This window comes from Podarcis filfolensis (assembly GCF_964270895.1).
Source record: "Podarcis filfolensis genome assembly, chromosome: 6".
NCBI lineage: Eukaryota > Metazoa > Chordata > Lepidosauria > Squamata > Lacertidae > Podarcis > Podarcis filfolensis.
The window spans coordinates 52,275,471-52,301,103 of NC_139609.1; the positions used below are offsets into that span (position 1 = coordinate 52,275,471).

The window sequence follows — 25,633 nt, forward strand, 5'->3', positions numbered from 1 at the left end:
CTTGAATCAAGATGAAATTGAGTATGCTATTACAGCTGAGTAGATATGGGAGGGGGGATATCCAGGGCTGGCAGACTATCATAGCTCAGTGTGACACAGTACAGTACTGTATCTGAATAAGTAGAGCACATGGATAAAGTCCCAGTTTCCCTCCTTGGCATCTTTAGCTTAAAATACATTAGGCAGCAAGGCTGGGAAACACCTCTGGTTGGGAATCTAGAGTTTTCTTTAACGCGATTTGTATGCTATCTTTGTTTTTTGTTTTTGTTTTACTTGTTGCAAGTCGCTTTTTCACTTTTCACTGTGAAAAGCGATGAATAAATTTAAATCAAAATCATAGTAAGACTGCCTTTGTCAGTCGGATGGATGAGTTTACTTTGCCAGTTCTGGGATGGGTGAGTTTATTGATGTCCCTCAGAATAAGCTTGTTCCTTATAAGCGTTGAGTAAAAACAGCATTTTCCTCGCGCACTACAGTTGCACCTTCCGATCCACCGTTGCTGCTTCTTGTTCTTCGGAGATTTCCTGTGGCTGATACACTACTGTAGAAGGAAGGGCGGGCCTGAGGTCCCTCCACAGACCATGGCAACCATCAGCCAACCAGGGCTCGGTACGAGTGTTTCTGAGACCAATAGCACGACGGCATCGCGAGAAGTTGATTGGCCGGCGAGCCGCAGCGCGTACGGCGTGACGTTCAACGCATGCGCGGGGCGACAGTGGCTTGTGAAACCGGGTGCTGTGCTGACAGGGCCGCAGCCATCCCCGGCCTAGCGTGGGGGCTCGAACTCGGACCTGCAACTTCCGTGCCCCGCGTGCGCTCAGTTCTTTTCCGGTGCAGCCGCCGCCGCCGCCGCCAACATGTTTCTCACTCGCTCGGAGTACGACAGGTGAGTGCGGGTAGGATGTGAGGGAGCGCGGCCTGCGCCTAGTCAGGGGCTGAGTCACTGCGGGGCGGCCTGCCTGCTTCAGCCTTCGGGTTCCTTGCTAGAGGCGCCTTCCTTCCCTCCCTCCCTCAGGCGCCCCCTCCCCCTGCGAGGGTCTATGGAGGGCGGGGATGCGGGTGGCCTTCGGAAGTCTCTGCTCCCCTCGAGAGACTGAAGCGCCTCGGGCTTGAGAACAGTCGCCTAACCCACCTCCTGCCAGAGAGGAGATCGCGGGAAGCGCCATCATCACGCTCGCTTGAAGGCAAGTCGCCTTGGAAGCGGCGTGGTCTTAAGAAGATGCCGATAAACTTGGGATGCCCGCCCTTGTGCTGCTCAGTTGCAGTAGCAAGTCGCAAGTTGAGGGAAGCAACCCCGCTCTCCTCTTCTGGGCTTCCTTTTTCTCCAGCCAGGTGGGAGTGGAGGACAGACACTTATAAAGGCTAAATTGGAAAATTCTGTCCTGCAGAAGTAATGCACCGGCTACATCAGTAAGAGAATGAGTGTTACTGACTCTGCGCAGGTTTCCAATTATTTTTACTAGTAATGTAGACTGATCACAACAAACCTCCTCTTCTTGTTGCTACCCATTCCCTCTGCCTCCAGGTCCAGTTTGTCTTACATATGCATTCTCAGTGATAGGCAAGCATGAGTTGTGAAGGGGCTTGTGTCCCTTAAGTTGTATGCTGTTTAGAAAAACATAAACAAAGTTAACCTTGTACTTCAATGCTGGCAAAATTCTTGATTGTTCCAATCTATAACTGACAGAACTTGTGTTGTGCAATGGTAGCCTTGTGTTATCTGAACTGTTGCAGAGGCAAGGCCTCAGCAAGTTTCCTTAGTCATAGTGATGGAGTCTTAAAGCTTTTGCTTTCAGTTGCACCGATTTGACAAAGGTTATGAGTGATTCATCATGCTCAATAAACTGAAACTAAACAACACTTCTGTACTTATAAGACAGTGGGTAAATTAACTTATGCAGAATGTCTCAAATTAATTTGTTGAATCTTAGGTAACATCACACAGACAGCTAGCAAATGAACACTGCTCAGTTCCCTGTGATACTTGGGGATTTACAGTATCAGAATTTTCCTTGGGTGCACACTTTACAAAATAAATTTAGTTTTAGTTCGTACTTATTTCTGACTTCAGACTCTCAAGTGCCAAATTCTGGCTTAAATCTCCCCCCCCCCCCCGGAAAATTGGTTGCAGCATGGCAAACCTGCAAGATGCAGTTGAAAGGTACTTTAGGTACTTTTGGTTTTCCCCAGGTGAGGTTGGTGGCCTCTCATTTATGCAAGGTAACACAGAACATTTGTGGTTATAGAAATCACAACTCACTTTAAATGATTTATTCTGCCTTTAAAACCCATACTGGCCATTGGTAGATTTTGCTATAGATGCACAAGCATTGTTGTAGATTATTATTTTTTGTTCGAAAACTGGAACGCTCACTTCCGGGTTTCAGTCGTTCAGGAGTTGATTTGTTTGGGAGCCAATGTGTTCGGCTTCCAATGTACGACTGTATTTAAACACTTACACACCTGCCCACTCACTGAAAGAAGCATACCTAGTTATTGCTTCTTACAGGATATAGCACCATTTACTTCTGTTTGTAAACTTCCTGACACTTTCAAGAGTCTGACTCATTTTTTCAGGTTGTGATAGTAGAAACACTTACTTTTGCGTTACCATGCATAGGATTATGTTCTGAGTTTACTTTTTTCTTTCAATTTCAGGGGTGTGAACACTTTTTCTCCAGAGGGAAGATTATTCCAGGTGGAATATGCCATTGAAGCTATAAAGGTACAATAAGCATTTGAGTCTCTTCTGTAAATACCACCTCTCAATTTGTTGGTGTAATGTGAACAATGGGTTAAATTATACAGTGCATGGTCTCATGTCTTGAGTAGCATACCCCGCCTGGATGTTTTGAGATAAGAGTGCCAGGTGCACTGGGTTACCATAGCAACACCAGCAAGCTTAAATGTATAACTTGCTGATTCATACACTCTCCCATTGGCTCAGGAAATATGCCTACATGTAGAGATGGGTATAATAGTTTCTAGCGCATTGCTTTTATTATGGCCTTCTCCATGTCAATGTCTTGTCCTGTTACATGATTTGTTTCTATCACTGTCTGACTCAGAATCAGTGAGAGTCAAGGAAAGAGGCTGTGGGTTTTACACAGCAGTTTTACCTACCATGGTGATAGTGTTAATGGATCTCTCTGTACTCATGTATCTTGACTGCAGAGACCAGAAGAATGGTATACAGTAGATAATAGTGTTTAGCTTTGTCTTATGTCTGGTGACAATAAACACTTCGTTACTTTGAATCAATGTTAGGAACTCAGATATATAAGCTAATCATCAAATGGCACCTTAAACCTAGGTTATGGACACCATCATTTCTATACCACTTCATATTTTAAAGAAAAAATCTCAAAGCGGTTTACAACACATTAAAGCATCAAGTAAAACTATCCAGAATAAAACAAATTCAAGCTTCAAGGAAAATATTTCAGATCCTTCTCTAAGAGACATTTTGCTTTCCCCATATTTATTTATTTACCTACTTAATTTTAATAGCTGCCCCATAGCAGAAGTACTCTAGGAAGTGGCTTAGAGTGTTGGACTAGGATTTGGGAAATCAGGGTTCATATCCCCAGTCGGTCATGAAGCCCATTGGGTTACCTTGGGCCAGGCACAGCCTCTTAACCTACCTCACAGGGTTATTGTAGGGATTAACTGCGGGGTGTGTGTAAATCATGTAGTCCTTCGGATATAAATGTAATAAATAAGCTCTTCTGCTTACCTGCTTAAGAAAGCTGGAGAGGCTAGCCAGCTGAAGATGTCAGTTGCCAACCTGGCATCCAGAGATCTCCACATGGTTGCACTTGGACCCGCACCAGTTGCAAAATGTGCCTGGCATCTGGCCAGTTTCTAACACTGCTCTGAACTGTGTGAGAGATGAGTTTTTCCCATAATTAGGGACTCTGGAAGAAGCTGTTCTGCTGAAGACTCTGCTGGGGCTCCCACATACTCTGCTGATAAATCATACTGATTGAAGTGTGGTGAACTACCAACTACTAGATGGGCAGGATATAAATAATAAATTATCATCATCATCATCATTATGACTTCCACAAGTCATCAACAAAGTGGATGGGTTGAAATGGGGAATCTCAAAGCCATAGCTTCAGAGTGAGGTGTACAATTTGAGCAACTTTATCCAAAGCTTGTGCTGCTTGTTCAGATCACAAAAGTTTAGATGGTACAGACTGCGAGCAGCTGTGCTTGCTTTGGTTTTGTTGTTGTGCCTAACCTGGTGTTCTTTAATTGTATTAATCTGCATAAATTAGAATTTTTGTAAAATGTTAAACTCATCAAGACTCAATCCTATACATACTTACCTAGAAGGGAGCAGGTCTCATTTAACTGAGTGGAACTTAATTCCAAGGAGACATGAATAGGATTGCACTATTAAGCCAAGCAATAAAGTTGATGTCTGTATACCTTAGATGACGACTTCGGTGTACGGTACACTTAAATTAAATGGGTACTTCTTTCTATCATGCTCTGCATGCAACTAAATTTTAAGAAATCAGTAATTATTGTCCCTTCTAAGAACACACACAATCAGGCTTACTTAGTGTGAGCTTTATATGGTAACTAGCTATTCTGGATCCACTAGTCCTTGCAGTGATGGGCTATACTGGGCCTTGGAACCAGTACAATATATTTGTGCAGGCTTAGTAGAATCAGGACACAACAGTTGTGCATTCATCATTAAGTATCCCACATTTACTCTTAAATATGCTTCCATCATTAAGAAGAGAAGCATTAAAAGCTTATGGTAATGACAATTAGAGGCTTTGAGAGTCCAGCAGGGACTCCCTGTGGCCAGAGCAAGTCTTAGCTTTTGCAATCCACATGTCTTCAAACACTGTTCCCAGTTCATTTCTGCTTACTGCATTATCAATAATCCTTGAGTGCTTCTAACTGTGCTATTTTGCAGTTCAGACAGAGAAAATTTAACTTGTAACATCAGTAGAGAGCTTATCTTAGATAAGCCACTGTTTTCTAACTAAAATGTATTTTTATAAAATATTTGCATTGCTTTGCGTAATTAAGTTTTTTTGCAGTAAGCTAAAGACCAGTTCACAACAATGCCCATGTTCTTTCTTTGTGTTAAGACACATTTATTCTCACCTTTTTCATACTTTGATTTCGTAATTTAACCCATGTGCAGCTGTACTTACTCTTTGTGCCTATTATAGAGTTGTTGTAATTGTTCCCTGTTTTATTTATTTGTTTTGTATAAATGGAATAAAAAATCTTTGTCAAAAGGGAAAAAGCACCTCTAGATGATTTAGGCCCCAAATACCTGAAAGACCGCCTCCTTCCCCACAGATTGTCTTAGGTGTGGTTATCCGTGGAGGGGGCACTCTTGTTTGTTCCACCATTTTCAGAAATTAGAGGGAGGGATCTGGGAGAGGACATTCTTTGCTTCAGTCTCTAAGTTGTGGAATTCCCTCTCCATAGAGGTGCACCAGGCACCTTAACCATTTATTTTCAATTGTGTGCTGAAGAGATACCCTTTTACCCTGGCCTTTGACACTTGAGATACAGTGGTACCTCAGGTTAAGAACTTAATTCATTCCAGAGGTCCGTTCTTAACCTGAAACTGTTCTTAACCTGAAACACCACTTTAGCTAATGGGGCCTCCCGCTGCCGCAGCGTGATTTCTGTTCTCATCCTGAAGCAAAGTTCTTAACCCGAGGTACTATTTCTGGGTTAGCAGAGTCTGTAACCTGAAACATCTGTAACCTGAAGCGTCTGTAACCTGAGGTACCACTGTATATGTTTTAGGACCCCCTCTAGTTGTGCTTGTAATTTGTTTTATTTTTAATGCTTCATTTTATATTGTTGTAACCCGCCCTGGAACCTTATGGTGAAGGTACGATAATAAATTGAATAATAATACATATGTAGGTAAAACATGATTATAATTTTTTCTGATATTCTGAATCTGATTATCACCAATTATGTACTTTAAGATGTGCATCTCTTAAGTATATAGATCAGATACACTAAATATCAAAGGTGGTTGGTAGTACTAATCTTTTCCTCTTCCTTTCAATTTTTTTAAAAAGCTTGGTTCCACAGCGATTGGAATTCAGACAGCAGAAGGGGTTTGCTTGGCTGTGGAGAAGAGGATCACCTCTCCACTTATGGAACCCAGCAGTATTGAGAAAATTGTAGAAATAGATGCTCATATAGGTAAGGGTCACAAAATCTCACTTATTTCTACAGTAAATCATGTAGTGTGTGATGCAGCATGTACGTGAATAAAACCCTTCCTCTGCAGGTCTCTTAGTGAGAAATTATCCTGTAATGCACACTACAAAGTTATGTGCAGACTTTATTTGGTGGGGAATTAATATTTAATGGTGGCAGTCACTGGTTTTCCAGGCTCCAGGCCAGCAGGACATAGTTGCAGAAGTAGGAAGCAGCAGCTGTAACTTGCTTCTGGTTGACCTCACTAGTGAAAGTGTGTCCCCAAAATTAGAACTTGGAGGGCAGGGAATTGCAATGTAAACGCTTGATCCTGAGCCAGCTTCTGTGCTGGAAGCTCACTGATTGGACCACTAATGTTAGCCTGTCCTCTACTCAAGACAGTTTCATGCATAGGCACGCACACACCACAGTAGAAAACTAGGGTGTATTCTTAAATACATTACATTTTTATACCTTCCTTTCCCTGTGTTTAATATTAATATCATCTCTTCAGTGTGGATTTTTCCCTAGTACACCATTAACTTTTTTACTGTTCACAGACAATTGTTTGTGTTTTTAATCAACTCTGAAGATGTAACACTGGTATTTTCATATTTCTAGTAGCACATGAAGGCAGTGTTAGTAACTGAGGTATGAAAGCTAGGGGCTAAATGTGCCCATAGTTATGGGCACAACTATGGAATGTCTAGGCACACTTTTTAAATAGCGAGAATACAAAGCTGAAATTGGATGAACTGAAGCTAAAATAATATGTTCATTTATTCCTTCCCCTGCCCATCCCCCCTAGCATTCTTAAGAGCAGTGCTTTTTTCTGGGGGTATGCAGGGGTGCACATACCCCTAAACATTTTGTGAATCTTTGTACTTTTGTCCATGTATTGTATTTATTTCCCCTGATTTGAACCATAAAATGGTGATTTTCTTGAGTCAAAATGAGAGTCCTCCTAAACATGCTTTTAGAAAAAAGCACTGCTTAAGAGGGTCTCTTCTCTAGTCTTCAGAGAGTAGCTGGAAGTGGGGAGGCAGAAAAAAGTTCTTTCCTTCCACTCTGCAGTTTTAATCTGAAATCTTAGGCACAGTATTGCGCCCAGAACTCAGAAACTGCTCACACTAATGCAATTCCCTGTTGCAAAATGCTCCTAGAACAATAGGAATTTCGAACACTGCATTAAAGTGACTAACACACTACTCTGTACTATCTATATTTGTGAGCATTTAACTTCTCATGGACATGGGTCTGCTTTGTGTATCTGAGAAGCTAAATGAGGTTTTAAAATTAAAATAAATACCACTTTGTCAGAAAGCCGAAGGATTCCACATATAGTTTGGCTTGCCATCTTAAATCTTTGCATTTGCCAGTTAAACCAGAAAAATATGCAGTACCTGTCCAGGGGCTTTGACCTTTTGGTCAGATTTCAAAGCATGAAAAAAAAACCATTTTTGATTGAAAATGGGAGTTGACAAAGCGTCTTTATTCAGGACAGACAAAAGAAAGTACTTCTTCACATGGTGTATAGTTAAACTATGGAGTTCATAGGAATTTTAAGTTTTTTGGGAAACTGAAACTTTTTTTACTTCTTGCAAATTGGATCCAAAGCTGACTAAAGTTTGTGTATCTCTTTACAGGTTGTGCAATGAGTGGTTTAATAGCTGATGCAAAGACATTAATTGACAAAGCAAGAGTTGAGACACAGGTAACATTTAAATGTTGATCCGTGTTGCATCTCTCCCCTCCTCCTTTTGTTAATGTCAGTCATTTATTAGCAGAACATGGTGATAGAGTTTAATATAGAGCAACTTGAATCTCTGTCTTTATCTAAGGAATAAACAAAATTGAAGGTTAACTTTCAAAGGTCAGCAAAGGGTTTTCTTGTTCTTCCTTTATCAATATATTATTTCCTGTTTACCCTGAATATTAAAAGAGTCTAAGATGTAACAGGGTAACTTGTGTTTTTGGAAGAACCTTATTTAATATGTAGAAAATACATACACTCTGAAACAATCCAGCACTAGTCTTGCCCTCTTTGTTCTAGCCAATGAGCTCCATCATTTTGCTCAGGTGGTGGTATAGATCCTTTGTAGGTAGTTAAGAAAGATTGAGGGGCCTTAATTCCCCTAACTGCATAGGAGTCAACACTCTATGAGTGACTTCTCTGTGGCTGAGATGATGTTTAAATGGTCCAACCAGAGGATGCTGTGGTTGGATCTTTATAATCTCCCAACCTGTATAGGAACTGTTTATGAAAAACAGCTCCCAGTGGCTAGAGAGACATTTAAAAACATCCCAAGTAAGTATGTGTTGCAAATCTTAGAATCATAGAATTTGTAGAGTTGATGTACAGTATCTCACCTTCGTCAGATAGTTAGGCTATATGATACTTAGGTGTTCTAAGAGGAATGGCCAGCTGGTGGCCTATGAATCATGTTAATTCTTTCCCCAATTCCTTGTGACTCCCTAATGGCACCACAATGAAATTGGCATGTGAAACTTTTGTGTAATTCTTCCTGGTAAGCACACTCTCACTTTGTTCTGTTCGGAGATACACATGATTGTTACTTGGGGAACAGTGCTGCCTAGAACAAAAGCCAGTATTTTAGGACTCTAGTGCATAATGAGAGTAGATGCCCCCAGCATCCTGAGGTGTCTTCTCAGGATTGGGGTTAAGGACCATTTTAGGATTTTAGTTTCGGGGACGACGACATGCTGAGCCCTTCTTAGCCAAGCTGCTTCCATAGAGTGGGGCCAATGACTAGCTAGCTCTCCAAGCAGAAGAAATTGGCCATTGCTCATTGTAACTGTAAGATCCTTTATTTGATTTGTTGTAACTTTGCTCTGTGTGTGTGTGTGGGTGTGTGTGGGTGGGAAAAGCTCTCATGAAAAGTTACAGAGTTCAACCTGCTCTTTTGTCTTAGAATCACTGGTTTACATACAATGAAATCATGACTGTAGAGAGTGTGACACAGGCCGTGTCCAACTTAGCATTACAGTTTGGAGAAGAAGATGCTGATCCAGGTGCTATGGTGAGTAGGTTCACGTGCCAGTTATATTCTGCATGCACATCTTTGGCAATTGGCTTACCCAGTTACTCAGCCATTAAAGTCTTGATCCTTCTGTGATTATGTTCCAGTCAAGGCCATTTGGTGTGGCACTACTCTTTGGAGGAGTTGATGAAAAGGGACCACAGCTGTAAGTTGCCCATTACTTCTTTCACTCTGTTTTCTTTGTATGTTCAAGTGCAGTGTGTCTACCTGTTGTGCAATTGGTAGGAAATGGGGTACCCTTTTGAAAAAAGGGGGGTATTTGCCACCTTGTGAGATACCATATCAGTAAATAAGTGGCAATACATTGGATTGATAATGCAAGATGATTCAGAATATTGCAGCAGCATCCTAGCCATATTATGCTAGCATCTGTCATAATCACTAAAGTTTGAATAGCGGTGAAAAGCTATTAGGCAGAATAGAAACGATAAATGGCAATATTATTGATGCAGGGTTGGAGACTATTACCCTGTAAGCTGCTTTAAATATATTTTTTCCGTCGGTGCAAACCAGCTACAATAGTGCAACCTAAATACGTCTGATGCAGTTCAGTAACTCCTTATGGTGCAATTGTGATGGACAGGTAGGATAACATGAGGAATTTTGTTACAGTCAAATGTTGGCTCGGGCTACCATATGCCATTGTAGTTATGCCTTATCTATAAGATCGGGGTGCAAGGGAAGTCTACTCCGTTCCTGTTCTCAGAGTTGCCTAAGTGGCACATTGTTACACAGAATGTGACACTTGCATAAATCCCGAATGTTTGAACATGTAAACATTCAGAGTGAATAGGGGAGTATGCAAATAATCCTTTCTAAAGGACTAGCAGAGCTATTGGTAATATAATATCTGTAGTCTGCTATGACATTCCTTAGGTGGGGTTGGGAGAGCATTTGTAACCAGAAACTGTATACTTCAAAGCTGCAAGCTCTTTTTAAAGCAGCAAGCCTTCCTCAGTTTTGTAGGAGAGAGAGCAGTATGAACAAGGGCTGAGAGTGTGATTAAAACAAAGGATTACGTGCACTAAAAGATAAGGGAGTTGCAATCTAAAATTGCAAAAAAAGTTTATTGAAACATTTTTCTTAATTAAATATATGGAACATGCATTCAAGATCATTTGCATATGCAAAACATTCGCAAATACTGCTAGCATTAACCTGAAATCAGAATAAATCTGCAAAATAATAATTGTCTGATTATCTTTCAGTAGTCATCTCAAGCAGACACCCCAATACCTTCTGTACTGTATTTTACTGTATCAGTCAGTTTGTCTCTTGATAATCTATTAGAATTGCAAGTAATATCTTAAATACATTCTCAGAATGGTTGCACATTTGATTCTGACTAAGACTTTAGTTTTTTGCACTCTTCTCTTCCCTTTCCCACCCATTGCCTCATTCCCCATTGTTAGCATTATTAACATTATCTTTATGCCACTTCTTTGCCATTTGTTTTGTTTTTTTAAAAAAACAACTATTTAAAGACCATGAGTGGTTTAAAGTCCAGTCTGTTCTGTCTAATGTTATAACAGATTGAATTATTGCAGGAATATAAGTACAGTTGTCTGGAGTTTGAAGTCACCTCCATGGAATTTTCATCTTCTTTCTCCCATTGAGTTGTATAACGTGAGAGACTTCATAGCCTCTTTGGAAATTTTGGTCCGCACAACTGCTGTATCAGTTCTTGTTCTGCCACTTCATGTTCTGTCCATCATTTAATTTAACTTATTCGGGAACATACATAGAGATCCTTCAGGCAATTCCTTAAACAGGCAATGACCTTTTAACATCTAATGAATCAAACTTCAGTCCTGTGATTTAGTTTGTGGTTTATTAGTTAAGTAAATAGTTGGTCTTTGTAACTCCTTAAAGAATAACATGGCCCTGAACCAGAATAACATGGCCCTGAACCAGAATATGCCATTTGATGTGTGCATTTATTTATTTATTTATATGTGCATATGCATATGCGTGCGCATGCTCTTTTGGAGGGTTCCGTGACCAGGAAAGGCCAGTTCCTGTGCAGAACACCACACAATGCTCTATAGATCAAAATAATCCAACTGTCAAGATTTTAACACTTTGGCTGCCATGCACACCCATGACTGGTTTGCATGTAACTCTAAACTATGTGCTTCTGTGAGTCTGAGCAAAACCTTGGGCTTGAGGATTCCTCTCTCCTCCTCCTGTATGGCCAAGAGGAGAAAAAATGTAGAATTAAATTTCACTTTTCCTAATAGCTTTTTATGTTTAAATTAGGAAGCTTATATTAAAATAAATCCTGTAGTTTATTAAGCAAGCCTGCTTCATAAACCATGGTTTGACTATGGTTTATGTTGCAGTTGACTAGTTTTTTTTTTCCAAGCCACAATTCCTACTTCATGCATAACAAGCCAGAAATTAAATCCTTTTTTCACCCCTCCTCCTTGGCCATGTGGGAGGAAAGAGTGCTTAAGCCTCTAGGTGCTGCTCAAGCTCAGAAGCTTGTGCATGTAGTACTGAATCACAATAGGTCAAGTTTATAGACACCTCTTAATCCTCAAAGTATCATGCTTTACTGTGTCTCTTCTAGAAAAGTTCCTTGTCCCATTAATTTTCTACTCATCCCCCTTGGCCTCTTCTTGTGTAGGTTTCACATGGACCCTTCTGGGACGTTTGTACAGTGTGATGCAAGAGCAATTGGATCAGCTTCAGAAGGTGCACAAAGCTCTCTGCAAGAAGTTTACCACAAGGTAATAGGATGAGATCTGAAAAAAGCATATCTTGATTTTTTTGTCCCATAAAACACTCTTTACTGCAGTTCCCTGGTGGAAGAACAGAGGTAAAAGAGACAAGAATGACAGTTCTGCAATTGACACGTGGTCCCTAATCTTTCTGTTATGAAGGTGTAGTAAAGCAGCTGGTGCCTCCTGATGTAAATGGAACACTACATTTCTCAGTTGTAAAGTTATTCTTATAGTAGTAAGTTGTGGGCAAGTATGGACAAAGATTTCTATTAATACTTCTCTAACAAAGGATTAATAGCTAATTCCTTACCAGCTCTTCATTCTAAACCACTCTGTAGAGCAGTTATTCTATCCAGGCATTCCTATACAATGTCATACCAAAAAGAACAGGAAAATTCTTGTGTGCCATTACAAACCTCTTTTAGCTTTTGCTAAAACAAGCAGATTGTTTGCTATATGGAGACAATCTTGGTATAGAGATTTAAAGTAGTCATGTGTGCACCAGTGCTTAACTTTCATGACTTCTCTTTACAGTCAATGACACTGAAAGAAGCAATCAAGTCATCCCTTGTCATTTTAAAACAAGTTATGGAGGAGAAACTGAATGCAACTAACATTGAGGTATGTATTTTGCTCTTTTGATAAAGGCAAGCATTTTCCACCTGTATCTACATTATGGAAACAACAAGGCATTATGTCCCTTAGCCAATAGCTGCTTCTTCATAGGGGATTCATGTCTTTGCATAAGAACATAAGAAGAGCCTGCTGGATCAGGCCAATGGCTTGTCTAGTCCAGCATCCTGTTCTCACAGTACCCAAACAGATGCCTTTGAGATGCATCTTTAAAGATCTCATACTTATAACTGCAGCTCTGATAGTTCTGACACTCTTTAGCCTTGAAGTGACTGTTCTTGCATCCTCTTGCCCAAATAATAGCAGCCCTAACTTCTTATCATCTTGGTGCCTTTTGAGAGGCTCTTAAGAATTGGTCACTACCTTGGTTCTTCTCTCAATTTCTATAACTGAATTTTATAGAAGCTAGAGACTATTGCTGTGGGAATGAATGCCCTGATTAAACTGTTGTGGGATTCTGGAAATTAATTTCCTGGCAGGTTTTTTGAAAGTGAAAACAGAACTCAGAGTGTTGTTGTTGTTATATATTTTAATACCCTGCTTTTTCCCTTGAAGGGACCCAAGGCAGCTAGTTAAAATCTTCTGTGGTGAGGACTTCTAGAAAACATTTTATACTATCTAGGGAACATGCCTGTTTGCCATCATGCACCTTCTTTAAGAAGGAAGTTTCCTTTGCTTAGCAGTGCTTTCTTGGCACTCAAGTTTTAGATGGAATGAAAATTGTGTGACTTCCAAGGACTTTTTGTAATAAGATCTGAAGCAATGTTAAATCTCTAGTGTAAGTTTTCAATACAAGTTCAGGGAGCAAGTTCTGTGTGCACTGAGGGAAAATCTTCGGGCTCAGAAGCAATGTACATTATTACGAGTTGCAAGATTCAGGGAAGCCTCTATGCATAGAGATCTATGTGCGAGGGCTTCCCTTTTAGATGCCGATGCTAAGGTGTGGATGGTGGAAGCAGGGCTGTGGCTGGGAGGGGGGAAGCTATTCAACAACAGGAGGCGGGCTCAAAGGTACAGTACCTTTTTACACACTTTGCCCCTTTATGTGAGTAATGCGTGATGTGGGTCCTAAGTTTCTAGTACCATAAGAGGGGGAGAAAAAGTTGTTTAGCTACACTTTGCACTTCTCTTTAAATCTCTGATGTCCCCCTTTTGTAGTCTGCCCCTGCAATTAAAAAGCACGAAATGCTTTAAAGAATGTGCTTCTGATCACATCTAACATGGAGTGGAGGCAGGGAGACTTCTGTATTTTTAAAAGTAGTTCTGTGGACTAGAAAGAGAATAGCTCAGTGGTAGAGCATCTGCTTTGTATGCAGAGAATCCCCAGTTTGATCCCGAAATTGCCAGGTATGGCTGGAAATGTTTCCTAGCTGAAACCCTGGAGGACTGCTGCCAGTCAGCAGAGACGATACTGAGTTAGATGGACCAATGTTCTGAGTCTGTAATAAAGCAGCTTTTTACATTCACATCCTAACCTGCCTTCACTGAAGAAGAGAAATAGAGTTGAGTGTCATCTTGCTCTAAACTCTGGACATCACCCAGCAGTTTTCTTAAAAAAATTAAATGCTCGTGAACAGAATTGGGCACTTAAGGACCCTATATCATGATTAAGAGGCTATCACTACCATATTCTGGAATATTCTGACCAACTAGGAGCAAAACCACCACAAAATCATTCTTTCAACTCACAGCTTGTTCAAGTAACTGAGAAGGATATCACAGTTGATAGTGTTGAAAGCTGCTGATTGTCTAGGAGTTTCAGCAGGGTCACACACGCAGTCTGTTTTTCAGCATAGGTCATGTACCAGAGTGATCAAGGCAGTTTCTGTTCCAAAGCTGGGCTTCAAGCCAATTAATAATATTGGATAACAACAACAGATTGGTTTCATCCAGATGTTTTTGGAGTTGCACCACTATCACCTGCCCTCAAGAAGGGTTGTTAGAGGGTTATTTCTGTAGTATGTAAACAACGTACTGTACTGTACAAAAGTAAAGAAAGTCACACCTTTCTACAGTCATAAAACTTTATAATTCATTCTAAAAACGAGCCTAACATGTTTCTTCATAGAGTTACTGAGATAATGTGCTTCAAAGTGCTTCACATACAGTATTCATATTAGGCAGTGGTGGCATTGTTGAAAAGCTGAGAGATGCAACAGACTTAAGCTTGTGCAATGGGACTTCCTCCTCCTCTTTCCTGTAGCCCCCTGTGCACCACCAATATGTTGCAGAGGGTTGGGGGACCCTCTGGAGAAGATTTGAGGGACATGAAGTAGAGGTCCCATTCAAAACACAACTCGATGCAGACAGCATTGAATACAAACCTTTTGACAACATGGAAAACCATACTAAGAGCCTACCTGATTTGTTTGCATGTATATATATATTTAAAAAGAGCCAAGCTCCTTGAGCCATCTCTTGACTATGCTTCAGTTCATACATTTTGAAGGGTCTGCACCACCTTTGTGTGCTGGAGATTACTGCCATCTCCTTTACAATGGGGATGATGGTTAGTGCGAACCGGGCCCTGGAAATGCCCAGTAGCATGGAAATTCAGTTCATATGACTCTTCCCACCCCCTTTCTAAGGGGTGGAATTACAAACACTGGATTCAAGTGCTTTGGAGAAATTGGTTGCACAATAAAAGCCAGTACTATTTTTCTAGAAAAAGAGGTGCCAGAACTCACCATGAACGCCTCCCATGCTCTCTTAGAATGGCACCTGAGAGGTGCTGGAACTCAGTTCTGGCAAGTTCCAGCTAAAAAAAAGCCCTGATAAGAGCTATCATGCTCATTTTGATAAAGGAGCAGCTGAATCCAAGCATGTTCAGTAGAGGCTTCTTGGTTTTGCCTCTGCTACAGAGAAATAAAGTACATTAGAAGTTTCACATACCCTGTCTCCCTGAAAATAAGATAGTATCTTATATTAAGTTTTGCTCCCAAAGGTGCGCTAGGTCTTATTTTCAGGGGATGTCCTATTTGTCCATGAAAAAGAATACAATACACATTTATTGTCTAATTGTGAGTCAGCCAGACTCCGTCAGGGCAGAGCGAGCAGTAGGTGGCGGCACGGGCTCTCTGATTTAAAGAGACCTTGCACTGCCTGAACAGCTCCGGCTGCGCTGCGGCCAATCAGGGAGCTGCGCGGCAGAGCCCGCCGCTACGGTCCAGAGGAGTCAGACGCCTTACGGTAGCTTCGGGGGCCTTATGTTCAGGGGAGGCCTTATGTTCGGGGGATGCCTTATATTACAGCGAGAGGCAAAACTGGAAGGAGGTCTTATTTTGGGGGGGATGTCTTACTTTCGGGGAAACAGGGTAGCTGTTCAGGAATCTGGTACGTGTTCGATTGGAACAGTCCATGAGCCAAAAGAGTTCAGTGATCTGTCTGCTGTATCTTGTGCTATGTCTTCTTAATGTACATAAGCATATGTAACCTTTTCCCCCTGTCCTTGCAGCTTGCAACAGTGCAGCCTGGGAAGAAGTTCCACATGTACACAAAAGAAGAACTTGAAGATGTCATCAAAGATATTTGATGAGGGAGAGAACCTCTCCAAATGCCTCATTCCCTGATCACAGCAAACTGATTCTTCAGTTTTTTTCCAGTGCCCGTAACTTTATTTCAGCAGCAAGTATGCCTGCTCTTAAACAAAGGCTCAAAATATTTTTTACAGTTTCTGTACATATAAAAGATCTTCAGTAAGAGGAAACTAGAATAAATCATTTTGTTACTCTTATGTCAATTCTTCTATAATAAAAGTTCTGGGGTTGGAGGAATGGTTCAACTTGGTGCTGGACCAAACTGGAAACGTTGCAACAACAAGAGAGTGGAAGTACAATATCCCAATGAAAATTCAGGGCTGCCTTCTCTGGTGCCTGTTACTACAGTAGTATTTCAGAATGTGACTCTTAACTTCAGTTGACTGCTTATTCAGTTCATTAAAAAACAAAACAAAAAACTAAATCATCTCCCATCCTGACAACAGTGACAAACATCACTGATACAGTATGCTGTGGGGAAACATTTTAGACCCCCAAATCCCTTTTTCATATTGCAAGATTGCACCTGAGTAAGTAGCACAGTTAAAATACTAACTTTCTGGGCATTTATACTATTCACTACAGTTAAGATTACTGTATAGTACTTATGTGGGGCAATTTTCTGTTACCTTTCTAATCTAACATTACTGTGCTGAGCTGTCTTCCTTTTCTGGGCAGCATTCATAATCAAACTCCCAGACGTGTAGCCTTCAAAATCCACTTCTGGAGCTCCATTTCTAGACATTCAAATGGCATAGCTCCCTCGTGTGGGAACACATGTTCTTAATGAGTCAACAGAACTTAGCCGCTAGTGAATTGATCTAGTCTTGCACCTTGTATCTTCCTATGGGGGAGGATATGCTTCTATCCTAGATAAGAACTGAATTGTCAGACAAATAGGCCTGCCAATTTCATTTTTTAAAGTTTTCGTTTAATAAACTATCTGGTCTGACTTGCTTTTTAGATATTTGATACTGTGGCCAACTGGCTTTATTTTCACTTTAGAACAGGAGTGCGTGGTAACTGTGTGCCATGCCCTTGTTCATTTCTTTTTGTTCTAATGCATCTCAGCAAGGCTAGAGTAATCTAAGCTGCTGTGATAACAAACAATGCAATATCAAACAGGTTGGGTAAAATGGGAAATTGTAGGATTACTCATTCATGAAAGTTAAGAATTGTCTGTCTCATTTAACAGCTTGGCAGACAATATTTGCCTAGCAGTCATTGGTACTTACAAAAATATTTTTGCCAGTAATGAGAGCTGTAATTGCATCCTGAACACAGTATTGCAAAGATTAACACAGAAATGATTGTGTGTGCCTTTGGTGGCTATACTTTGGCTGAGCAGAAGTTAATGGTCTTAATGAGCAATAAGCAGAAAAAGGACAGGCCTATGCTGGGCTAGGTAATGACCTGCATAGCAGGTGGCTAGTCTGTTTGTGCCTTCTGCTTATCTATAAGACTGGATACATCACAGGATAAGCTTGAATGGGTGCATTTTAAAGCCTGTTTGGAATATAGAACTGTTGTTTTTCATCTAGTGTTTGCTCTGTGCAAAAAGGAAAACCTTCCCTGGCACTAAAGACAAAGGCTTTTTATATTCTGCTTTAGGCGCTGTTGCTGGTACCAGAGACCATGTGATCATACCATGATTTCTCTCAAACCAAAAAGCAAGACTTTGTTCTCATCGGTCTTTCTATGACCGGAAGTGATTCAATTTTTGTCTACTACAGTCAGATCTTGGAAAGTGTGTCTCCTTAGCCCATGAGAGACTCTGAAAGTAAATAATCTGTAATGTAGCTGTAAGTATGCCTGCCTGCACATTTCAAATGCAAACTAACATGGGCAAATAAGGTATGAAGAGGCTCACTAATTTTTGAAACAATTATTTTGTCCTTGGTCCAAGGTCAAATACTGGACTCTTTAACTGATCTAAATCACAATTTTTATGTGTACAAGATGCTGAACTTTTCCATGGTGCTTTATTTCCTCATTTTCCTGGGTCAGCTATTGGTTGCCTACAGGATAACATGTACTACTTCCATATCTGCAAGATCTGTTTCACTATATGCTCCAATACACATGGAACATGCTATTTTCTTGAGGGTTTATTGTACCTGCTTTCTATTTTGACAATTTTTAGATACATCATATTAGGTGTCCATAGCTGATGCTGACCAAACCAAAACACCTGTGCCAAATTGTGCTTTCTATAGTGTATAGTTTAATTTGGTTGCTTGTACAGATGCATTTATTCTGTCGCCATAGGTTAAAGCAAATACATCTGTTCAGTTAGCGACATTATTTGATCATCAGCTGATTTTTGCATCAGCTGTTGTCGAGAGGTACCAAAATACTTTGGATGTATTGAATATTATTAGAATATATATATATCCATTTTTTGTGCCCTTGTGCATCCAGCATAAGTATTACAAGGTAACGTTGCCAAAATTGCACACTTTTAGTCTTTATGACCTTAGATACTAAGGATCTGTATTTCAAAGTGACTATCCTACAAAATATAAAGTATGAAAAGTGGCCATTCTAAATAGTGATCTGTGGATACAACCAGTCAACCCCAACTTGGTCCATTAAACTCTGTGGCTCACAATATATAGTAACTGGGATGCTCCATGTCTGGGTGCAACCAAGCAGTCTCTGAACTGTAATTTCATGCATTGTCATCTTTAGAAGGTTGACAGGTATTTTCAAAGATAATTGTAATCTTTGTTCTTCATTCTTTTTCAGTCTTGTTTTTCTGGTGATACTGTTACAGGAACATTTTAAAAGCCTTATTTTAAAATCCTCATTTTAAAAAATCCATTTCCTGATTTCCTAACAGTTTTGGAATATTATTACTACTGCTGCTGCTACATAGGTGGCATCTAGCTAAACAGTTCTGCTAGAGCAAGCACTTTTGGCTTCCTTCTCCCTCAGTGGCCCATAAATCTGTTCTAGGAGGTTGGGGGGGGGGTGGACCCACAAGAGAAGTGCTAGTGGAACTGTTTAGTAGGATATTGCCCTATGTAATTAATATTTCCTTTGCAACTCAAGGTTCTCCAAGGTGACTTTACTTAATGCAGTAGAGTGCAGTGGCATTGCAACTGTAGTTTTCCCTAACTTTTCCTCCCCCCTCCCCGACTGCCTCCAGTGAGCTGTTGAGTAAAGGCAGTTTGTTCCTGGTTGTGTGCTTCTTTCTCCATCCACCTCCCCACCCTAGGACTCCAGATGCAGCAGCTGTACTTACCTGGAACATTATATAATTGTGTATTTCTTTTCTGGGGCAAGTGATCAAAATCCTCAGAAGATTACCATCCTATAGCGTGGCCACTTGCAACCCTGATAGGTTTGGAGATTTGGTGGCAAAGTTCTGAACTGTCCAAATTATTTGTCTCTAGCGTTGACATTCAGAATATACAACTGTTTTCTTTGGTTAATTTCCACTCTTTTTTGTCCATAATGCTATGTAATACTTTATGTGAAATAACTATACACTATTTCAGCAACTTGTGGTTCTTGCATGTAGGTTTCAACTCTTCCCCCTCTCCCATGAATTCATGTTGCAATGCTTCTGTTATGTGATGGTTTCCTGTTCATACTCTGAAGCCTTTACTTTCTAGCTATTTCTAGCTATAACACTTGTTAACCCATTGCTTGCTAGGAGGGCTGCAGTGTTCCTGGGTCTTCAGTTGTGTAAAAGAAAGGAGGGTCAAAGTAAAGTCTGTAGATGCTCCATCTGGCTATCCAACTACTTAGCAGCACTCTACTTCCATTCCTGCAAACAAGAGTAGACCTAGTAGATGAAGGTTCAATGAAGGCATCTCATGAAGTCTGTGCCTTGGTTTCCTCTGTGACTTGGATTAAGGATACCTTACTGTCCAGCCCATTAAAAATAGTATTTGGGAATGCAAGGATTTATCATTTCTGATAACTATCATTAAGTGCTCAGTTTCTAACATCTTCGTTTGTATGTAACCTTAAAACTTCATTTTGCCTTTAGTTTGAATTATATATGGTGATACATGATCCAGCCAAAATAAGCTTTGTTCAGTTTGAAGAAGATTTAATTAAGTACGCACTTTTCCATTGTTATTAATGGAGGTGGAATGTACTTAACTGTGTTTAACTGAGTGAGGTGTGTTGGCAGTTTACCAATACCATTGTCCTAAAGATCAGGCTTTAATTATGTGGAGTCACTACTTACGCTACATTTTGAACTTGGTTGCAGAAAATACATATATACTGCATCATCTGTGAAGGGCATCTGTGTCATGAACCATTGCTTTTCTTTAAAGTACTCATAACTAGGTGTCTGCCTGCCCTGATACTTTTGTGATGGCTATTTTGATGTATCTGCATTTTTGTTAGTAGGACACATTATACCTTCCTCTTCATAAGAAAAAAAGCCTTCAGTACTGTGAGAGCAGTATAAGGAACATCATGTGCCTGTTTGTGTTGCTCGTTAGCAAAATGCCATAATTGTCGGCTCTATGGCAATGAGGAGTGAAGAGAGAATAAATATTTAATGTATCCTTTGCTCTGTTCCAATACTAGGGCTTCACACATTTAGTCAAGCCATTTCTATCATTGAAAAAAGGAAAATGAGGGAGAAAGGGTGTTCAAAATGTTCTGTGTGTGCTTTTTTGACTCTGGGATTATGCTTTAACCATACTGCTGAGACAATGAAGTAAAACAAGCATCATGGAGGAATAAAGAACTTGGATCCTGGATGCACCAAGATAGAATATACTAACTCTCAGAGCAGCAACCCATGTTAACCTACTGTGGAAAAAAATATACTCTAAAATGCTTGGGGCACTCTAAAAACTCTAAAGACACACTCTAAAAGCACAATCTATCCACTTCAGTCAATGGGATTTACTCCTCAGTAAATGGGTGTAGGTTTTAAGCCCATGTCTTGCAGTACTGTACATTTTAGGCATATTGGGAAGGATCTAAATACCATTTCTCTTGGTATGCTTTTGTTTTTCTTTGGAATATCCTTTACACTCAAAAGGGTGGAAGAGAAAGTCATTCAAAAATGACAAAATCTAAGTGACAGACCTGACCTTTTCTTTTTCTGTAATTTGACCCTTGCTTTTTCGCTTGCTGTTTTCACTTGAGTCTTCAACAGAAACCAAACGAGGACCCTGTGCTCATTCAAAGCACATCTGAAAGAGAATGGCCATAAAAATTGCCTGACTCAGAGATCCAAACTGATAAGGCAGTAGGACTTTGTGCATATCTTTTAGGAAGGCCAGCAGGTGTCCAGAAGGCGAGGTGATTTAACTGCAGAAGAGGATTTCAAATCCAGAATGGCTCACAGCCTTGCCCCCCAATGAATCCTTCCCCAAAGGACTAGTTGCTTGCCCATATAAGTGGGCAAATGTAACAAATACCAGTATGTGAAAATTAGGGGGGGGGGAAGTCTCCCTATCTTGGTCTTAATCTCCATCCCAAACGCTCCGAGCCACTCCAAGAAACCCTAGGACGAAAGCAGCATCGAATTTCCGCCAAATAAAAAAAAAAAGCCTTAGTGCCACCCTCTTCTAACCAATCGGAGCACAGCAGCGAGGAGGCTAAGATTACTCCTAGGAGCTGTAAGGGGAAACGCTGGTAGGCAGCTAGCCAATGGGCAAGGTGCTCTCCAAAGTGGGGTGATGCTGCCCAGCTAGAGAATTAGGAGGAGGAGGCTGGTGTTAGGAGGTAGCCAATGGCCACAGGGGGGTGGGGGCAGGGTTGGCTGCTGCGCCGCAATTGGCAGCCCTGTAAACCACTTAGAAAATAGAGGCTGGGGTCGCTGCGCGAATGGCAGAGGAGCTGTCAGAAGAGGCTGTCTGCTGTCTGAAAGGGAGATAAGAGTGCCACCTCCCGCAGCCAATGGCTTCGGCATACCTGAGCGGCGCAGCCCAATCGAGGCTTTGGTGGGCGGGGCGGCGGGGGTGAGCCGCCTCCGTGCTCTGAGGAGAGACTTCTGTGGTGGAGGTTGTTGTCGGCGGCGGCAGAGATGGAGCCGTCGGGCTGGATGCGCGCCGGGATCCTCCTGCTGTTGGCGGCCCCGCTCTACGGCCGCGAGCTCCGCTTCGGAGCGGGAGCGCCGCCGCGGGTCCGGCGGGCCGAATCCGAGGGAGTGTGTGGCCCGCGAGACGGCGGCTTTGATTTGGAGGTGCTGGGCAACAGCACCCACCAGGTGAGAAGAGAGGGAGCGGCGAAGGAGGCGAAGGCGGACGCGGCTGGGGGGGGGGGGGGATGTCGCTCTGGCCGGTGAGGGGGGAGGCAGGTGAGGGGCGCGGGCTGGAGCTTGACGCAGGTGCGGGGAGGGAGACGCACCTGAGGCAGCGTCAGCCTTGGCCTCGCCTCGGCGCCCCAGAACTCTCACAGTCGGCGCCTCTGAACATGTGCAGAGTGCGTTTCGCTGACAGCCACGTAAGAGACGGCAGCAGTTTTTCAGGGTGGGACTGGGCTCCCAGGCCGGTTAACAACGTTGCTCAAAAGGAGGGTTGAGCCCAACCACCTCTCTCTGAGGAAGCAGGGAGCATTAAGAAGCTGGAGTGTGCCTGTTTGTGTTGGGGTGGTGTGATGCAGCTCATATGTGGAGAGGAGGAGAGAGAGAGCCACACCTGTAGAAGTGAGAGTGCAGAATGGCCAGGTAGTTGTGTAAGGACGAGAGGGACTGGTGCATAGGTATAGTGAAGCAGGACAGATGGAGAAAGAATGCAAAAGGAATGGGTGGACTCTCCACTTTCCCCAAATCAAATGAGCACCCTCAGGACTGCTTTGAGGCTTTAAAATGTGGCAGAAGCTGATCAGTGGCCTCCTCTGCCTCATTTGGTTTGGTCCTGAGAGCATTTCCCCCCACATTTGTGGGACCTTCATAGCTGAGAATCATTGACATTCACAGACTAAAGGCTAGTTTACAACACTGCACACAGCCACTGCGTTTTGTGTTAAATGCTGTCTTCAGTATACGGGGCTGACATTCATGTGACCAGCTGCAGTTGCATGGCAGGAAGTTTCTAGAGTTTGACACCAACCCATTTCCCCAAAGCTCACTGCTATACACGTGAACAAGCCCTAAATTGGTGTGTTTAGATGGTGGAACTTTTTCTGAAGTGGTTCAGCTTCAGTTGGCTCTGCAGCAAATATTCATTGGCCGCCCTGCAAAAATCTTCCTCTTGTTAGTTTTGTAGTCTGTTGCACAAGGATTCCCTTCAGAATAAACAAGTTCTGCTTGATAGTCTGCATTTAGTGACTACATAAATCAGGGCACACTGGTGCATAAACAGTTCACCTGAATCTACCACGTATGGACTTGGCACACAATTTAACTAGTATTTGCTGTGCTAACTTAAAAGCTGCTGAAAGTGGATTTAGGGTTGACATGGCAAAATCCCTTTGAATTGTTAGTTGAGCTTATGCTGAAACACTCATACAACTGCTTCACTGAGTGATGAGTATTACATAACTCTTGTTGTAGCAATTGGCTTGTGAATTGCCCCTGACTAGGAGGAAGAATGATGTAGGAGATGGATGTTAACCAAATAATATGGCTTTGTTGCCTGACTCCTAAGTATGAGTAATATGGCTGGGGTTGTTCCCTGTTATATCAACCTGCCCAAATTGGACTCTGTAATATCTGGATGGAACAGAAATGTGTGCTCCCTTGTCATGTGTCTCAAAAAGGGAGTATTACTGTACTTTACTAATCCCTACCAGCCAGCTGCTCTCAGAGAAAGTTTATTGATGGTATGAGTGGCAATTAACTCAAACCAATTTCCTCATTTTTAGCCAATCATTTCTTACTACAACAACCTTAGAATCTTCAAGTTAACTTTACAGCCTTTTTGTTAAGAAAGAAAGAAGTTACTGGTTATTCCTCCCCCTTGATCTCATTACTTTCTTAACTATGCATCACCATTTAATTTCCTTGGCTGACTACGCATTTCTTAAAACTGAATTCTGAAAAAAACAAGTTTCTGCTTCCTTTCTCTTTTTCCTGCTTTACATTTTCTTCTGCTTGGTAGGTCTACTATTTCTTATATACCTCAAGCTTGTAATTTTGGTGTTGCATTGGAGTCTTAATTTCTCTCCCAGTACTCACTCAGCTGCTAAATTTCATGGTTTTTATCTTGGTTATATTTATAGCATTCACAATTATCTCTGTCTTGATGCAACCAATAATTTTGTGTTCACTCTTGTTATCTCTTTAATAAGTTGCAACACCTTTTGCTTAGGCCTCTTCTCTCAAATCTTTCTTTTGTTAAACTCACAATAATTTTATTGTTGTTGTGACCATGTTACTCATTTTATCTCCATTAATTTTGCTTTTTCTCTCTACTGCCGTGTTTTTTACGCTTTTCTCTTGACCTCTGTTAAACCAAAATTATATTCTGTTAAACCAAAATTATATCCTCCCAGTTCCATGCATTCTCATTTGCTGCTCCCTACCATTGGAACTTTTTTTAAAAAACTGGATGTTTGCCTAGCTCCTTCTGTTGGTGTGTTTAAAAACAAAATAAGTTGAGTATTTGCTGTGTCATTTAACTAATCATGCACATCTTTCTTTCCTCTCCATTCCCCTTGCCTTACTTAAATGGTAAGCCTCTTGTTGTATAAACACTAAGTGATAAATAGTAGCACAATAGTAGATTGCATGCCTTATAGCCTCTTGTTTTTGTGCCCCATAATGTGTTTTGGAGCCAATAAATTCATTGCTTTAACAGGGTTCTCAAAGGGGGTGGGATAAACTTTTTATAAAATGTGAGGAAGTTTTTCCTAGGGTTGAACCTAAATATTATCCTCCTGTAAATTAAACCAATTAGATCTAGTCCTGCCGTCTGGGGAAGTAACAAACTCTTCCATGCCCTCTTCCATGTGACAGCCCTTCAGTGAGTCTGAAGGGTGCTGTCATGTCTTCTTTGTCTTCTCTTCTCTAAACTAAACATGCCTAGTTCCTTCGACTAGGGTTGCCATATTTAAAAAAGTAAAAACCAGGACACCCCCAAATTGTTGAGCTTGTTTTTAGGAAACCACCAAAATTGTGGTGTTTTTAGACAAACTTTTTTTAGACAAATGCCAAATTGTGATCTGGGACATTTCGGAAATTCCCCCCGGACGTCATTTCCAACTTTGAAATCCCAGAAATGTCTGGGAAAATCCGGTTGTAGGGCAGCCCTACTTCAACCTTAACTAACAGGACTTGTTTATTTATTCTGCTCACCATCTTTGTTTCCCTGTTCTGAGTCCATTTTAGTTTGTTTACATTCTTCCTGAGGGGTGTTGCCCACGTTGTGGTCTCAAATTTCAGCAGCACCCTGTGCAACACCAAAAATTGGTGCTCCCCCCCGCCCTTTGCACTCCATTCTAAATCATAGTTGCAGCTTCCCCTGTGGCACCCCTGAAGCTCTATGCTCAGTGTGACTGAATTGGTCGTGCTCCCGTAAATCCGCCTCTGGTGTCCAGAACCATACACTGT

The 25,633-nt window shown here is 41.4% G+C and overlaps 2 protein-coding genes and 1 long non-coding RNA gene across 4 annotated transcripts in view; 2 read left to right on the forward strand and 1 right to left on the reverse strand.

Annotated features, from left to right (window-relative positions):
• The first annotated feature begins 682 nt into the window (after window positions 1-682).
• PSMA5 (proteasome 20S subunit alpha 5) lies at window positions 683-16,355 on the forward strand. Its single transcript, XM_083617862.1, has 9 exons — window positions 683-886; window positions 2,659-2,725; window positions 6,078-6,204; window positions 7,848-7,915; window positions 9,135-9,242; window positions 9,350-9,408; window positions 11,893-11,995; window positions 12,524-12,610; window positions 16,077-16,355. Exons 1-9 carry the CDS (start codon window positions 858-860, stop codon window positions 16,152-16,154), a joined length of 726 nt encoding a protein of 241 aa, XP_083473988.1. The 5' UTR covers window positions 683-857; the 3' UTR covers window positions 16,155-16,355.
• Window positions 16,356-18,911: 2,556 nt separating this feature from the next.
• Window positions 18,912-22,150, reverse strand: LOC310764291. Its single transcript, XR_014549109.1, has 2 exons — window positions 22,054-22,150; window positions 18,912-21,329 (listed from the first exon to the last, which is right to left on the reverse strand). It is a non-coding gene; the product is annotated as an uncharacterized lncRNA (long non-coding RNA).
• SORT1 (sortilin 1) overlaps window positions 21,989-25,633 on the forward strand; it is a 50,379-nt gene continuing 46,734 nt past the window's right edge. Inside the window, exon 1 of one of the 2 annotated variants that reach the window (XM_083617798.1) lies at window positions 21,989-22,348. In XM_083617798.1, coding sequence (XP_083473924.1) covers window positions 22,166-22,348 — 183 coding nt within the window. In that variant the 5' untranslated portion in view covers window positions 21,989-22,165. The remainder of the gene's footprint in view (window positions 22,349-25,633) is intronic. The other variant, XM_083617797.1, reaches the window with a different exon arrangement.